The sequence below is a fragment of the Lissotriton vulgaris genome, chromosome 2_1 (genome assembly GCF_964263255.1).
Source record: "Lissotriton vulgaris chromosome 2_1, aLisVul1.2, whole genome shotgun sequence".
NCBI lineage: Eukaryota > Metazoa > Chordata > Amphibia > Caudata > Salamandridae > Lissotriton > Lissotriton vulgaris.
In genome coordinates, this window is record NC_141687.1 from 255,005,342 (window position 1) to 255,021,586 (window position 16,245).

At 45.8% G+C, this 16,245-nt stretch overlaps 1 protein-coding gene across 8 annotated transcripts in view; it reads left to right on the forward strand.

The window, feature by feature from the left end:
- The window catches only part of SYNRG (synergin gamma), a 515,412-nt gene that overhangs the window by 177,912 nt on the left and 321,255 nt on the right, over positions 1 to 16,245 (forward strand). For all 8 annotated transcript variants that reach the window (XM_086954875.1, XM_086954876.1, XM_086954879.1 and 5 more), the window contains one exon: positions 11,979 to 12,175. In XM_086954875.1, the coding sequence (XP_086811001.1) occupies positions 11,979 to 12,175 (197 nt within the window). The remainder of the gene's footprint in view (positions 1 to 11,978; positions 12,176 to 16,245) is intronic.

Here is a 16,245-nt window from a genome sequence, read left to right on the forward strand (position 1 = left end):
GAGCGGCCCCAGGCAATAATGGCGTAGGGTCCGTGAAGAGAGTCCGGAGGCGAGAGGTCCTTGGGTGGAGGAGGAGGTGCGTCCAGAGTTGATAGCGTGGTGGGGTTTGTGCTAGGATCACAGCCGTTCAGCGCAGCGCGTCACGGCGACCTCTACGTTGGGCGTCAGCAGAACTAGAGTCCCCGGTCCAGTCGTCGGACCCAGGCCGTTCCTCTGTAGAGAGCGATTGCAGTAGTTAGGAAGAACGGATTTTCACCGGAGTACCTCCGGGTGTTGCCGCTCAGGTTCGGACGTCGGCTCCAGCCGTCTGAGCTCTTTAGTTGCCAGATATGTATGCGGATAGCTGTGAAGGACAAGGATAACCTCGGAGCTCAAGAAATAAGCGGCCATCTTAATCGATGTACTGTACTTTTATGAAGGATATCAAATGAATGATGACATCTATTGTTTCTTGCATTAGCCTAAGAATTAATGCGCACTAGCACTTTATGTGAATTCTATGGACTTTCTGTGCAGTATGGAATTGACTTCCATGTGTATATATATAATGATTTTTTGTTTACATTGGGACATTCTGAGCTCAACTACATGTTTATAGTGCACTTTCAACTTATATATTTAAGGAATGGGTATGGCTTCAGGCTGTTTTTTAAATATACTGTAGAACAACTATATTGACCCAATGTTGATAGGTTGCACATTTGTCGCACATTATCTAGCACTTGCACTTTATTATATGCACTTTTATATATTTATCAGCAATCATGATCCTAATACTTTGAAAGGGTTGTTTAGAGGCATTGTACATGATTTTAATACATTTGTACTTGTAAAGGCATTTCTCAAGCGCGTGGCTACCTGTAGGCATCCCAGCGCTGACATTTGACAGGTTTGTTCACGTAGAAAGTACCAAATGGAATCTGTGTTCGTAGTCCACAAGGTATTTGTCAGTGTGTCTTTATCATGAAATTAAGATATGCTATTTTATTGTATCTTTATATTTAATGGAGGCCCTAGGTGTCATCACTCATGTATGTTTTGTTGGTGCCCGTATAGTATTTTTTTCATGTTTATTGCTGAAAGTATGTGAATACATCAGGATTTCTATTGGTTGTTGCACTATATAATGATCCTAACTGGTCCAGCGCGTCATGTGATCAAGACCGCGGAAACGCGGTCAAAATGCTTCAGGCTGGGCACTCGCTACTTTATTTCCTGGATACACTAATTTTGCAATAAAGGCACTGCACTTATACTCCAGGCTTTGGTCCGTACTTGTTTTGTTGCTGAGGATGTGGCAGCACAAGAACTGTCACTCTCTCCCTCTCTCCCTCTCTCCCTCTCTCCCTCTCTCCCTGTCTCCGTCTCTGTCTCCCTCTCTCTCTCCCTCTCTCTCTCCCTCTCTCTCTCCCTCTCTCTCTCCCTCTCTCTCTCCCTCTCTCTCTCCCTCTCTGTCTCCCTCTCTGTCTCTCTCTTTCCCTCTCCCTCTCTGTCTCTGTCTCTCTCTTTCCCTCTCCCTCTCTGTCTCTGTCTCTCTCTTTCCCTCTCCCTCTCTGTCTCTGTCTCTCTCTTTCCCTCTCCCTCTCCGTCTCTCTCTTTCCCTCTCCCTCTCCGTCTCTCTCTTTCCCTCTCCCTCTCCGTCTCCATGTCCCTCTCCGTCTCTGTCTCTCTCTTTCCCTCTGTCTCTCTCTTTCCCTCTGTCTCTCTCTTTCCCTCTGTCTCTCTCTTTCCCTCTGTCTCTCTCTTTCCCTCTGTCTCTCTCTTTCCCTCTGTCTCTCTCTTTCCCTCTGTCTCTCTCTCCCTCTCCCTCTCCGTCTCGCTGTCTTCCTCTCCGTCTCCCTCTCCGTCTCGCTGTCTCCGTCTCGCCGTCTCCATCTCCGTCTCCGTCTCCCTCTTCGTCTCCATCTCACTCTCCGTCTCTGTCTCTCTCTTTCCCTCTCCCTCTCCGTCTCCATCTCCCTCTCCGTCTCTGTCTCTCTCTTTCCCTCTCCGTCTCCGTCTCCATCTCCCTCTCCGTCTCTGTCTCTCTCTTTCCCTCTCCCTCTCCATCTCCCTCTCCGTCTCTGTCTCTCTCTTTTTCCCTCTCCGTCTCTGTCTCTCTCTTTCCCTCTCCGTCTCCGTCTCCATCTCCCTCTCCGTCTCTGTCTCTGTCTCTCTCTTTCCCTCTCCCTCTCCGTCTGTCTCTCTTTCCCTCTCCCTCTCCGTCTGTCTCTCTTTCCCTCTCCCTCTCCGTCTGTCTCTCTTTCCCTCTCCCTCTCCGTCTGTCTCTCTTTCCCTCTCCCTCTCCGTCTGTCTCTCTTTCCCTCTCCCTCTCCGTCTGTCTCTCTTTCCCTCTCCCTCTCCGTCTGTCTCTCTTTCCCTCTCCCTCTCCGTCTCTGTCTCTCTCTTTCCCTCTCCCTCTCCGTCTCCATCTCCCTCTCCGTCTCTGTCTCTCTCTTTCCCTCTCCCTCTCCGTCTGTCTCTCTTTCCCTCTCCCTCTCCGTCTGTCTCTCTTTCCCTCTCCCTCTCCGTCTGTCTCTCTTTCCCTCTCCCTCTCCGTCTGTCTCTCTTTCCCTCTCCCTCTCCGTCTGTCTCTCTTTCCCTCTCCCTCTCCGTCTGTCTCTCTCTTTTTCCCTCTCCCTCTCCATCTCTGTCTCTCTTTCCCTCTCCGTCTCCGTCTCCATCTCCCTCTCCGTCTCTGTCTCTGTCTCTCTCTTTCCCTCTCCCTCTCCGTCTGTCTCTCTTTCCCTCTCCGTCTGTCTCTCTTTCCCTCTCCCTCTCCGTCTGTCTCTCTTTCCCTCTCCCTCTCCGTCTGTCTCTCTCTTTCCCTCTCCCTCTCTGTCTCTCTCTTTCCCTCTCCCTCTCCGTCTGTCTCTCTTTCCCTCTCCCTCTCCGTCTGTCTCTCTTTCCCTCTCCCTCTCCGTCTGTCTCTTTCCCTCTCCCTCTCCGTCTGTCTCTTTCCCTCTCCCTCTCCGTCTGTCTCTCTTTCCCTCTCCCTCTCCGTCTGTCTCTCTCTTTCCCTCTCCCTCTCCGTCTCGGTCTCTCTCTTTCCCTCTCCCTCTCCGTCTGTCTCTCTTTCCCTCTCCCTCTCCGTCTGTCTCTCTCTTTCCCTCTCTCTCTCCGTCTGTCTCTCTCTTTCCCTCTCTCTTTCCCTCTCCCTCCCTGCCTCTGTCTCTCCCTCTCCCTCTCCCTCCCTGTCTCTGTCTCTGTCTCCCTTTCCCTCTCCCTCTCCCTCTCCGTCTGTCTGTCTCTTTCCCTCTCCCTCTCCGTCTCCGTCTGTCTGTCTCTTTCCCTCTCTCTTTCTGTCTGTATGTCTCTTTCCCTCTCTCTTTCTGTCTGTCTGTCTCTCTCTTTCCCTCTCCGTCTGTCTCTCTCTTTCCCTCTCTCTTTCCCTCTCTCTTTCCCTCTCTCTTTCCCTCTCTCTTTCCGTCTGTCTCTCTCTTTCCCTCTCTCTTTCCCTCTCTCTTTCCCTCTCTCTTTCCCTCTCTCTTTCCCTCTCTCTTTCCCTCTCTCTTTCCCTCTCTCTTTCCCTCTCTCTTTCCCTCTCTCTTTCCCTCTCTCTTTCCCTTTCCCTCTCTCTTTCCCTCTCCGTCTGTCTCTCTCTTTCCCTCACTCTCACTCTCTTCCCCTCACTCTCACTCTCTTCCCCTCACTCTCACTCTCTTCCCCTCTCCCTCTTCCCCTCTCCCTCTTCCCCTCTCTCTCGCTGTCTCTCTCATTCTCTTGCTGTCTCTCTCATTCTCTTGCTGTCTCTCTCATTCTCTTGCTGTCTCTCTCATTCTCTTGCTGTCTCTCTGTCTATCTCTCTCTCTTTCTCTCTTTCTCTCGCTGTCTCTGTCTCTGCCCCTCTGTCTCTTTCTTTCTCTCGCTGTCTCTGTCTCTCGCTTTCTCTCGCTGTCTCTCCCTCTGTCCATCTGTCTCTCAAATGACATGGTCAGTGACATCGAAAATGACATCATCCAGTGAATGTGGTTTGCTTCGTTATTTAAATATGTATTATATATTTAGCAGTTTGCATTGAAGAATGAGTGGATATATAAATATCTGGATGGAGGATTTAGTAGCAGTGTCATTGACTGTTTACTTGACTACTTTAAAGTGTCTCACTAAATATATTGGATAGTGACTAAACTGTGTGAACATCTGTATCACTTTGTCAGTTGTTGTGTAAACTGCTTCTCCAATTGGTTACTACTTATTTCAAAGTCTATATTAGTTATTGATTAGTTAACTGAGTATTTGTATGGGAGAGTGAATGTGTGTGTGTGTGGTTCGGTGGGGGTTGTGTGACTGCCCAAGATGTGTGAATAGTTGATTCAGTAGGTATATGAAGTTAAAACTACATGTTATAACAGTTGTTTCGGTGAGTGAATATCTTTATGGGTGTGGTGATGAGCAAAAATCTCTCTCAATGGTACATGTCCAACAAAGTAGGTAAATAAAAGGCAGTGTATATGTCAGTTGTTGTTTTTATTAACAAGTATACATTAGACTCCGTGATTGTATGTGTGACTGTATGGATAACTGTATACTTGTAATAGTGATTTTATAACACACCAAGTATAAGTTACTATCTATATCAATAGATAAAGTGGTGTTTGTATAAGTGTATAGCTAAGTAAATGTAAGTATGATCCATGTTTGCATAAGTGAATAGGATGACTTCATAAGTGAATAGGATGTGTGCTGGTGTGTAATGTCGAGAAAGGTGTATAAGTATATTTGATAGTGTTCTATTGATCATTGACTGCATGTATGAGTGAATCTATAGGTAAATGATTAGATGTGTGTATTGATCTAGGAATCACTGAGTGGGTTTTTAGAAACATGTATTGGTGCGTCAATGGATTCAAATATGGTACTCTGTATTTTACAGTGAGTGATGAAAGGTTATACTAGTGTATGATGAGGTGTATCTGATTGTCACGTGGATGATGTCATTTGAGATGTCATCAGTCATGTCACTGACCATGTTATGAATGATGTAATATGTGACCTCATCAGCAGTGGATTGCCGTCGATCGAGATATAGTGAGTACAAGTAAAAATATCGGAGGAATTTCAATGGTTTTGTACGAGTGAAATGTTCAGCTAACTATAACACCCCTAAAATCTACCGTTTTTTCATTGAATTTCTAAGGTTTTTTCATTTAAATGCTAATTCCGAACTATATCAGGCCTGAAACCTATGGGTTTTTCAGTGAATTTCAAAGGTTTTCTAAATGCTGATTCCTAACGATATCAGGCCTGAAACCTATGGTTTTTTTCCAGTGAATTTCGAAGGTATTGTAAATGACAATTTTTAAATGTATTAATTGTTATATATATATTTTTTTATACTGATTTACTACATTTTTTAAACTATTTATTTTTAAATATTTTTTTTTAATTACATTATACATTACATTCCAATATATACTTTCTTAGAATGAATTACTTTAGTTTAAATACTTTGCAAATAGGCAATAGACTTTTAAGTACAGTAGTTACAGTTGTTGCAATGGGCAACACAATTTCAAACGCAGTGCAACATTGACCTCATTATGAGTTTTGTAGTTAAATGCAATTAGTTACTTTATGGATTACTTTTCTAACCACAGGACTGGATCCTAGATTCAGTCCTTGGACATCTCCTGTAAACAGTTGAGTAAAAGTGTTTTAGTTACAATAGTGATTTTTAAGGAATAATATTGTATTTTAAAAGTTGACACTTAGAAATTATTTCACATAGAATTACCAATGTTATCCTATAGGAGGAAATTCCTTTAGCAGGTAAGTAGTGCTATTGTCACTTTTTCTTACTCAGTGGTGGATCCTATATCCAGCACTGGTGCAACTTCTGTAAAAAGTTGAAAGAATGTGTTTGAGTCATACAGCCGATTTTTAAGGAATATTTTTAGTTTGTGAAAATAGACACACAGAAACTTTACTGGTGAAAACCAGACAATGGATTCCTATGGAAGGAAATATAAGTTACTTGTAAGTATGGTTAGAATTACTTTCTCAGGGTCAGTGTCAGGCTAAAAGATGCGATACAAAAGGGGATGGCTTGACAGTTCGGGCTGGACTGTTCCCATGAGGCACAGGGTCAAGGCTGATTTGCATATGGCCATTTCTGAACTGGGGTGGTGTGGAGTGCAAAAAAACGATGGATTTAGGCCCAGATCTCTGTACTGGGGTGAATGTATGACATTGTTCTGCATTCTGTCCCTTAATTGTTTTTGCAAGCAGCTAAAAGATGCAGCACTGAGTTCTCCTGATAACAGGGGAGTAAATCGGAATTCGTTGTTCGGATGATTTTAGGTGAATATTTAAAAGTTCCAAAACTCCACACTTAGAAGAATTTCCAAGTGAAACCAGTCAATGTTAGCCTATGGAAGGACATTCAAGTTACTGGTAAGTATGGTTAGAATTACTTTTCAGGATCAGTACTGAGCTCAAAGATGCAGCACTGAGGTCTCTCCTGATAACAGGTGAGTAAATCTGAATTCGTTGTTCGGATGATTTTAGGTGAATATTTTAAAGTCCCAAAACCCCACACGTAGACAATTTCCAAGTGAAACCAGTCAATGTTACCCTATGGAAGGAAATTCACTTAGCAGGTAAGTAATGTTATTGTTACTTTTTCTTACTCAGTGGTGTATCCTAGATCCAGCACTGGTGTATCTCCTGTAAACAGTTGAAAAAATGCGTTAGTCATAGAGGGTTTTTTTTTTTTAGTAATGTTTGTCGTTTGTGAAAATATACACATAGAAACTTTTCTGCTGAAAACCACACAATGGTTTCCTATGGAAGGAAATACAAGTTACTGTAAGTACGCTTAGAATTACTTTTCAGGGTCAGTGCTGGGATAAAAGATGCCGCACTGGGTTCTCTCCTGTAACAGGTGAGTACATCAGAATTCATAGTTCAGCTGATTTTAGAGGAATATTTGTACAAAGGTGAAGGAAGGGGGCGGGCCTGAGGTGACATGTGTGTAAACACGCCCTGTGGCGCGTTTTAAGTTACGTGATTAAGTGCCCTTGAATCCTGAGGTCCCCTGGGGGCCAACTAGTCTACCAGGTACCTCCAGTATGCGGCAGGAGGTTGCATTGCAGAGGTGTTCAGAGACCACGCCCCTTTTTACAACACTCTGAAACGCAGCTCTGTGGCGCATACTGGAAGTAGCTGGTGGGCTAGTTGGCCCCCAGGAGAGAGAGATTATATATTTCTTATTTTACAAATCTTCACAATATTTTCCCCAAAAAGTGTGCCGGTAATTCTAGTGTATGGAATGTTTCGGGGCGATCCGTCAAGTGGGGGCTGAGAAGAAGGGGTGGGGGGACAAAAAAGTGCATTTCCAATGTTAATTCCCATAGGGACTTTGAACACAACCACAGCCTGAACCGCTGGACAAAATGACACCAAATTTGGCTTAATGGTAGCTTTTGGTACGCTGATTCTGCTATCAGGTATTTGGTGTAAATCTGTTCATTAGTTTGCAAAAAATTGAAGGAAATCCAAATTTGTGTATCTACGACCATGAAGCATTCACGAATAATGACAAGCTTGTGCAGAGATCTGCAGTGCTCTGATTGGCTGCCAATGCTTCGCCCAAGCCCAAAAAACAAATACCCTAACCTCTGTAGCCTTGGTCCTTGGGTCCCAGAGGCAGGGCAAAAATATTTGCTAAGATCTCTGTCAATTTGAAGGAAAAAAACGTGGCCTCCCAAAACTTGCTTTTAATGACGTCATCAGGTTGTCCATGTCCCAGGGCATGTGTATTTTATTAAAATAAGGAGGGGGGAGCATGGGGCCCCACTCCAAGGGCTTATTTTAGCTCCGGTTACCACCACTTCTCCGAGACTATTGTTTATATCGAGCGGGTGTGAGGTCCCTGGGGCTCATTGTTAAAATTCAGAGAAGACGCACAAACACCCCCACACTCTCCTCCTCCTCCCCCTCCCCCCCCCCTCACCCCGACCTCAAGGACCACCACATCCCTGGGCATAGTTATAAAAAAAATTGGGTGGGGGGCACACTGACTCCCCCAGCTGCAGGTAACACCACCTTCCAGGGGGCCAGCTCATAAATAACAAAGAAGGGGGGAGCATGCCCCCCCTCTTCCTGTAGCAACTAATGGTTCTGGGGACCACCACCCACCAGAGCTGGCTCCTGCTATGCCCATCCGGGGACATAGCTGTTTGCTTTTGCATGGCAAAGCTTTCACTGCTCCTGCCACGCAAATGCAAACAGCTGCCAAACAGATCCCGCTTGCTGAAAGCACATTTTTCATCTCTTTTCCTGCCCACAGACATGCAGCAGGGAAAGGGATGAAAGGAGTGCTTTTGCACGCAGAGAGATGGTTTTCCAACAGCTCTCTCGTGCCTTAGCAAAGTCTGCTCCTGCATGAGGAGGAGCCAGCTGCGACCGCGTGGGCATTGAGGCTCCTTCTGTGGTCCCATAGCACACTAGGTGCCCTGGGTGGGCTCCAGGGAACCCAGCAATATGTATCTGGGTCCCCGGGGGATGGGGTCCCTTGGGCCATAATCAGCCAAGGGAGGTGGGAGGGTGGGCGCGGCCCCGCTCTCTCCCTTCCCCAATTGATTCTTAGCTGGGCCCTGGTGGATAAGGTCGCTGAGGCACAAATCAGCTCAGGAAGGTGTGCGGTGCAGCCCCTACACCCATTAAGTTGCGGCTAGAGCCCGGGTTGGGTCTCCAAGCCTTTCTTGCCCTTATGCTCATTTCACAAAAACTAAACCTCAAGGGGAAGTACTTACAAATCTAACCATAGCAGGTGCCCCCGTTGAAGCTCCACTTCTGTAAGTGACAAATGATCTAACCCCTGGGCATAGCAAAGTCAAAGCAAGCATGTTTTCTCAGCTATTCCATATTGATAAACGGTCTGAAATCCTTCGTGGAGGTGACTGCATCGTTGATCTATTGGAGCACAATCTGTATGCAAGTGTAACAAGTGGATTCTATGTTGTTCTGTCCCGGCAGGAGCAGAGGCCGTGGTACACTTTTTAAAATTTTTTTATTTTGTTTGTGAGTTGCTAGGAGTATGCAAATGTGCAAATCACTTGGATGCTTCCCCATTTGGCTACATCCACCTTAGTGGTATCAAAAGAGCTTCCTGTCATGCCAGGGTAATGGACAACTTAACAAGCGCCCCTGCAGGCCAAGCTTGGAAAAAGAGTAGGTGGGGTGTCTTTGTGGCCTAATCAACCACACAGCCACTGACACTCCCACCCACACAGACACTCACCCACATACCCAGGCACTCACATACCCAGGCACCCACATACCCAGGCAATCAGTCACAGACCCCTACAGCCACTCACACATTCACTCTAAGACGCATTCAGACATCCATGCACCCACTCACAGGCCCACTCAGACACTCCTGCACTCACAGACTGTCTCACACTCATGGAGGCACTCGCAAACCCACTGAGACACTCTCGTGCCTACTCACACTAAGACACTCAATCTGACACTCCTGTGCCCACTCACAGACCCAGTAGGATTATGCAGCCACTCCCAGACCCATACAGACAATCGCACACCTACCCACTCACACCCATTAAGACACTTTCTGGGGAAGCCCCAACCGTAATCACCTCTTCTGTCCTCTCACACCAATCCATATCCATCTCCCATTCTACAACACTCGGGGGGAGATTTGCACCCCAACTTCTTGCAACATTGCGTCTTGCCCCGCCAGCTGCAACCATCGGCCAAATATTTTCAAAGTGAAGCCAAGCCTCCGCCCCCTGCACTGCTAATAATAGCAATTTGGTGTTGGGAAGTACCTGTAGGGACACAGCCCGGGACATAACGCCGGTAACCCTTCGCCAGGATGACTGGGCACTCCCATAGAATATGGAAGAAGGTGCCCTCCTGAGCACAGCCCCTAATGTACTGCAAGGTGTCAGCTGTCCCAATCCTATGCAAAAGAGTGCTGGAGTAATGTGACCTATGCTGGATTTTAAGTTGGACTAGTCTGAACCGGGCTCAACTTGCAGTTTCCTGGGACCCTGGAGAGCCTCAACACAGTCGCAGTCATCAATTTCTCTGAGGTCTTCCGGCCAAGGGTTTCCTTGGACTCCCAGTAGGTCAGGGGAGTTTATCAAATTCCTATAAATCGTGGAAACCCCTGTATCGGGTATGGGTTCAGTGAGCAAGCAGTCTTCCAGTGGTGATGCATCTGGCAGGTATGTACCGTCACGAATATGTACATGCTGTGCATAACCCAACTGAAGATAGCAAAAATGTTCAGTTTCCGCCGACTCGTATTCCTGACGGAGGGCCTCAACCTTATCGGGGATCTATCTCTCCACACGTCGCTCAAATGCTCTACACCTTTTGTTGCCCATCGGGAGAAGCCTGTTAGAGTGCCAACTTCACGGAGCAGGTCACTATGCCACAGAGGAGTCTGCGCTGTCGATTTCTCTTTATAACCCAAATACCCATCAGCCTCCCTCCCAATCCTTGTGTGGTGGTAATTTCTTTTCCAGTTTCTAACGGCAGAGGACTGCCTCATAATCTCCCACTGTCATTATTTCCGTGTTGGCACAATAGACCGGTTTCTGTCTGAGAAGACCCAATTGTTGACCACCAATAGCTGTGAGGCCCAGTAGTATTTCCTAATGTCTGGAATTGCGAGCCCCCGTCATAAACCCCCTAGGCGTTTGCCTTGTGCGATTCGTGGTGCTCTGCTATTTCCACAGAAGTAAACAGAGTTCATGTTCCACTTTTCGAAATAACTGCATCAAAATCGAATAGGGTGTGTTCTGGAGCTCATATAGGAGTCGTGGGAGGGTCATTTTATAGAGCGCTGCCCTACCTCTTAAGGATAATGGCAGGGTGCGGCAGTGTGTCACATCAGCGAGGAGTCTCTCTAATTTGAGGAATAGGTTTCGCTGTATGCACAAACGTTGATCACTGATCACGTAGATACCGTAAACCCTTGATCACCACTGGTGCAGTGCATTCGGTCAGGAGCCGCTCCTGGACCCCTGACAGGGGGATGATAATTGATTTTGACCAATTGATTTGATATCTGGAGTTGCTACTGAAGGGATCAAAAGTATTTAAGATCTTGGTGATGAAAAAACGGTCTTGTGGCATATAGTAAGACATCATCGGCATATGGGGACACGTTCCTCCCATCCTCCGTCTGCTCTAATTCCTTATATCAATGGGTCCTGGTGAATCCAGATCGCTAATGGCTCAAGTGCCAAGGCGAATATCAGGGCCAAGAGTGGGCACGCCTGCTGGATAACTTTGTGTTGTGCAAAACCACAGGACGTTATCCCATTAACTTGCACCTGGGCTCTAGGGGCAATTGAAGATTCTTACTAGGAAAATCTATGAAGTCACATTTTGGTCATATAGTCATTTACAATCATAACTTTTAAAATTATTGAACTCAATGGTTTATTCGTATTTTTATTCTATGTGATCTTAAGAGTTAATTGTGAATTTTATTATAACTATTGAGTTTTGAATTGTATTGCTAACTGTCATGGACTGTTATGGCTGAAAACAATAAAGATTTGATGCGATTTGTGAAGACTATCCTGTCTCAACTGCACAAGAAGTATTTCAGTTTTGCCTGACTGGCAAAAGTAATCCTATTTGCTGTAAATAAAAACCTTGACCACCTCCCGAGAGTATTTTTTTCAGTAGTTTTAGTGAAAACTTGGGAAAGTTGTTAGCTACCAAAAAATATAGCGGACTTACATTTTAAAAGTTTTATGTTAAGATTTTTATGTTAAGCATTTGCTTCTGGTATGCTATGTATATTGGGATGCCACTTATTTTAGATTGAAGCCTTTTAGATGAAATAACATATTTGAAGCTGTGATTTGTCATTGTCATGTTAAATGCATGAAACCTTTGGTGTTGTAAAACATAATGTGTCTTTGTTTTAGTTGCATTAAAATAAAGCAGAAAAGAACCATACAATAATACAATTATTCTGTATATTAATAAAATGTTTTCTGCTCTTGCAGATCTTTATAAGAGAATTTTGGAAACCACTATGACTCCCACTGGAATAGATACTGCTACGCTGTATCCTATTCTGTTGTCATCGGGACTTCCTAGGGAGACCTTGGGACAAATATGGGGATTAGCAAATCGGACCACTCCTGGAAAACTTACTAAAGAAGAACTGTATACTGTCCTGGCTATGATCGCCATTTCTCAGGTATAGAACTGATCCACTTGCTTTAAATAAATTATTGCATTTCCTCTGTTGTTGATACAAAAATCTTAACATTTTGCAGAAAATCATGAAATCCGTTTTAAAAAGGCTAAAATAATTGTTGGATGTGCTTATTGACCTTTGTGTAGGTGGTTTTGTATATTCTGTCTGGGCTATAACCATCAAGGCCGATTTTCCGAACTTGTAGCTCTCTGTTGCAAATATTAATATTTCTCCAGGTTTGGGTGTCTTTCATAGATTCACATGCTTGAATATTCCCTGTCGTCGAAGTGGGAGTCCACGATAAATAAAATAGCAATAAAATACTAATAACATATGTATGTAAAAACATAACACATGAAATGCACACTAGAAAAGGTAGTAAATACCCAGACCTAATTCCTACATAGGAATACATGGTAGAGAGAAAAAACACTTGTAACATATTCCTGTCATTATGTTAGTCCAAACGACAGCCAATCGGGCCCCAGCACCCCTCCAGAACCTTCTCCTCAGAGCTCAGTCCCTCAGATTTTCGTAGCACAAAAGTGACAAAAGAGTCTAAGAGGAGAAGAGAGCCTCTGAGGGGAAGTGTGTGGGTCACATGTGAATCTATGAAAGACACCAATACTGGAGAACCACCTGTTTACAGGTAAGTAACACTCGTTCTTCTCCAGTATTAGGGTGTCTTTCATAGATTCACATGCTTGAATAGAATAGTGAGCAGTAGTAGCTGCTAAGGCTCGAATAGTCCTGCAAAAGCATGGAAGAAAACTCAATGAGACAATAATATAGTCATACAAGTCATAACAGTAAGCATATAAAAACCATAATGGAGGAGGGAAGACAGAGGCTCACCTTAGTTAAAAAAGATTGCGAAGCACTGCCTGTCCCACTGCTGTATCTGCTTCGTTGATGGCATCCAGGCAGTAGTGTTTCGTGAACGTGTGCCTGCTGGACCACGTGGCTGCTCTCCAGATCTAATGAAGCGGCACACCGGCAAACAGGGCAGTAGAGGATGACATCGCCTTGGTGGAATGAGCCCTCACTGAAGACTGAAGAGGCTTGCCAGCTTTCTGATGGCAGAAAGCAATGGCTGAATAAATCCAACGTACAATAGTTGACTTGGTAACAGGATGCCCTTTGCGCATGCGTCCATAGGCATTGAACAGTTGATCGGACCTGCGAAAGGGGGCCGTCCTGTTGATGTAAAATTTAAGCCATCTTTTAATGTCCAAGGAATGTAAGCATTGCTCTGCCGGAGATTGAGGGTTTGCAAAGAAATTTTTCAAGAAAACAGGTTCATTAATATGGAAATCTGTGGGCACCTTAGGCAAAAATGTTGGATTGGTGCAAAGATCCACACAGTCCGATTTGAATTGGATGAAAAGAGGCTTAATGGGGAAGGCGTGAATATCACTCACGCAAAGTGATGAGGTCAGAGCAAGGAGAATGGCTATCTTCCAGGTTAGAAACTTTAAGTCCGCCCTGTGGATAGGCTCGAATGGTGCCTTCATTGTTTGAGCCAATATAACATTGAGGTGCCGGGTAGGAGGAGGTCGCCGAATAGGTACTTCCGTAACAGTCCTTTGAAAAATTGGCGGATGACTCTTGAAGAACAGAGCGAGGAGGAGCAATCCTGACGGAAACGAGAGATTGCCGCCAAGAAAACTCTCAAAGTGGAATGGGAAAGCCCTGATTGAGCCAGTTGCAAAAAGAACGGCTCCTTTTTTCACTGCGTTTTGGGTTACTAAGATTCTGCCGAGTGATTACAAAAAGAACTCAACAAGGGACTCCTACAGCGCCCTACATGTGTTTGTGGCTGATAATTTGGTGTTAAACTCTCAGATGCCGGATTGCCCATAGAGGCAAACAGAACTGACGGGGAGTTCTGTCTGCTCCAGGTTGTGAACCGTTTTTGAGTTCTATTCATATATCACACTCGTACGCTTTTGGAATTGATTTCTGAAAAAGGACGCTCCTCTCCATTGATTGACTGGAAGTCACGCTGTACGCACCTCCCCATTGATTGACTTGAGGTCACGTTGTATACATACCAATTGTTGGTGGAGCACATCATTTAGTGTTGGCTCACCCATGTGTCGTGCTGCCTTCCTACTCACTAGGTTCCTTTTGCCCGCCCCTGTCCTGTCCTGATGAAGACCCGTAGCAGAGGTGTTAACCCACCCCACCCACCAATGCGCCAGGGTCGAAACGTCAACATCTGCTCCCCCCTCCTTTTTACTTATTTGTGTGAAACCTGAATCCGTGCTTCCCGCCCCTTCCCGTCCATTGCACTTTGTTGTTGTTGTTTTTGTAATAACAAACTGTTTTGAGTTAGCTAGACAGGTCAGTTTTCTGCCATAAGGAATTGTACCTTATTCTCCATATTTGAATTGTCTAATTCTTTTATTTCACTTTCCTACCACACAAGCACTTTTCTTGCACTTTACTACTGCACCTGGCAGTACTTTCTCTTTTGAAATTCTGTACAAAGTATTTTTATGCAATTGTAAATATCTAAATAAATGATGATGTTCACAATGAACATTTTTTGGAACATCTAATTGGGTGCATTGTATCTATATAGACAAGAACAGATTGGGTGTTTCTTTTTCCTATTTAGGATTAATTCCTGTGAACCAGCATTTCTCAAAGAACTAATTTGTTTAAATTATGAAATTTAGATCTAGGACCACCTTTTTATGTTTACCGCTTGATACCCAGGTCCTATGATTATTTTGGGTGATGCCCATTATTCTAATGGCAAAAAGAACGGGAGCAGCTGAGCCGGAGTGGAATGAATAGGATGGATATTAGCACCTGCGCACCAATGACAGAATCTCTTCCACTTGAGCTTGTAGGTTTTAATTGTAGACGGAGCTCTGGCCTGAGCGAGAATGTCTCTGCAGTCTGGCGAAATATTCAAATTACCTCCCAGACCGCTCCTCCAGATCGCGAATCCAAAAGGTTCGATCAGTTTGGGAAGAAACTGTTCTCCTCACTGAGTTTGGGGCTGCAGTCTGTCAACACCGCCTGCCTTTTGGGCTGTTACACCCACTCTCTGTGGGATACGGTTGCGGAAGTGCTGCCGCTATGCTCGGTGGAGGGCCAGGCAAAGCTTACCCAAGCCCTAGCAGAGGGACGAATGAAGCATGCTATTCAATACGGTGTGGACTTGATACCACGGACTCGCTGGGTAGGGCGATTGCGACGACGGTGGCGGTTCGCCGCCACGCCTGGCTGAGGTCCGCCAACTGTTCGGGGGTTGTCCAAGCCTCCCTTATGGACATGCCCTTTGATGGCCGTCGCCTCTTTGGTGACAAGGCGGACAGTGCACTGGAGCTTTTCAAGGACTCCAGGGCTTTGGCCAAGTACTTGGGCCTCGGCCAATGCCAGCAAACTTCCACCTTTCGTGGCTAAGGAAGGGGCGCCCCCACACGTCCAGCTAGCCACAGGCCGCAGAACCAACCTCAACGCGGACGTGGCAACTGCCGTGGCAGTGCCGGGGGACACCGGCAAGGTCAGTCCACACCCGCCCCCGCAGCATCTGCCTCAAAATCTTCCTAGTCCGAGTTTTCAGGCCCATTCGACGCCAGTGGGGGGCAGGGTTCGCCATCACCTCCTCCACTGGCGCTCCATCACATCGGACAGATGGGTGCTGCAAATTGTCAGAAGGGGCTACTCCCTCCCCTTCGAGGCGACCCCTCCAGCCATGCCACCGCAGTACCACTGCATTTCGGGGGATCACTTGCGACTTCTGCAGGAGGAAGTTACGGCCCACTTGGCCAAGAGGGCCGTGGAGTGGGTTCCTGGGCCAGAAGTAGGACGTGGTTGCTATTCCCACTACTTTCTGGTACCCAAGAAGGGCAAAGGAGCCTATGCCCTATCTTGGACCTACGGAGCGTCAACGGCTTCCTCTGGAAGGAGAAGTTTAAGATGCTGACTTTTGCTCAGGTCCTAGCTGCCCTGAACCCAGAAGACTGGATGGTAGCGTTGGACTTGCAGGACGCGTATTTCCACATCCCCATCCTGCTGGCCCATCGGCGTTACCTGCGGTTCACGGTAAGCCA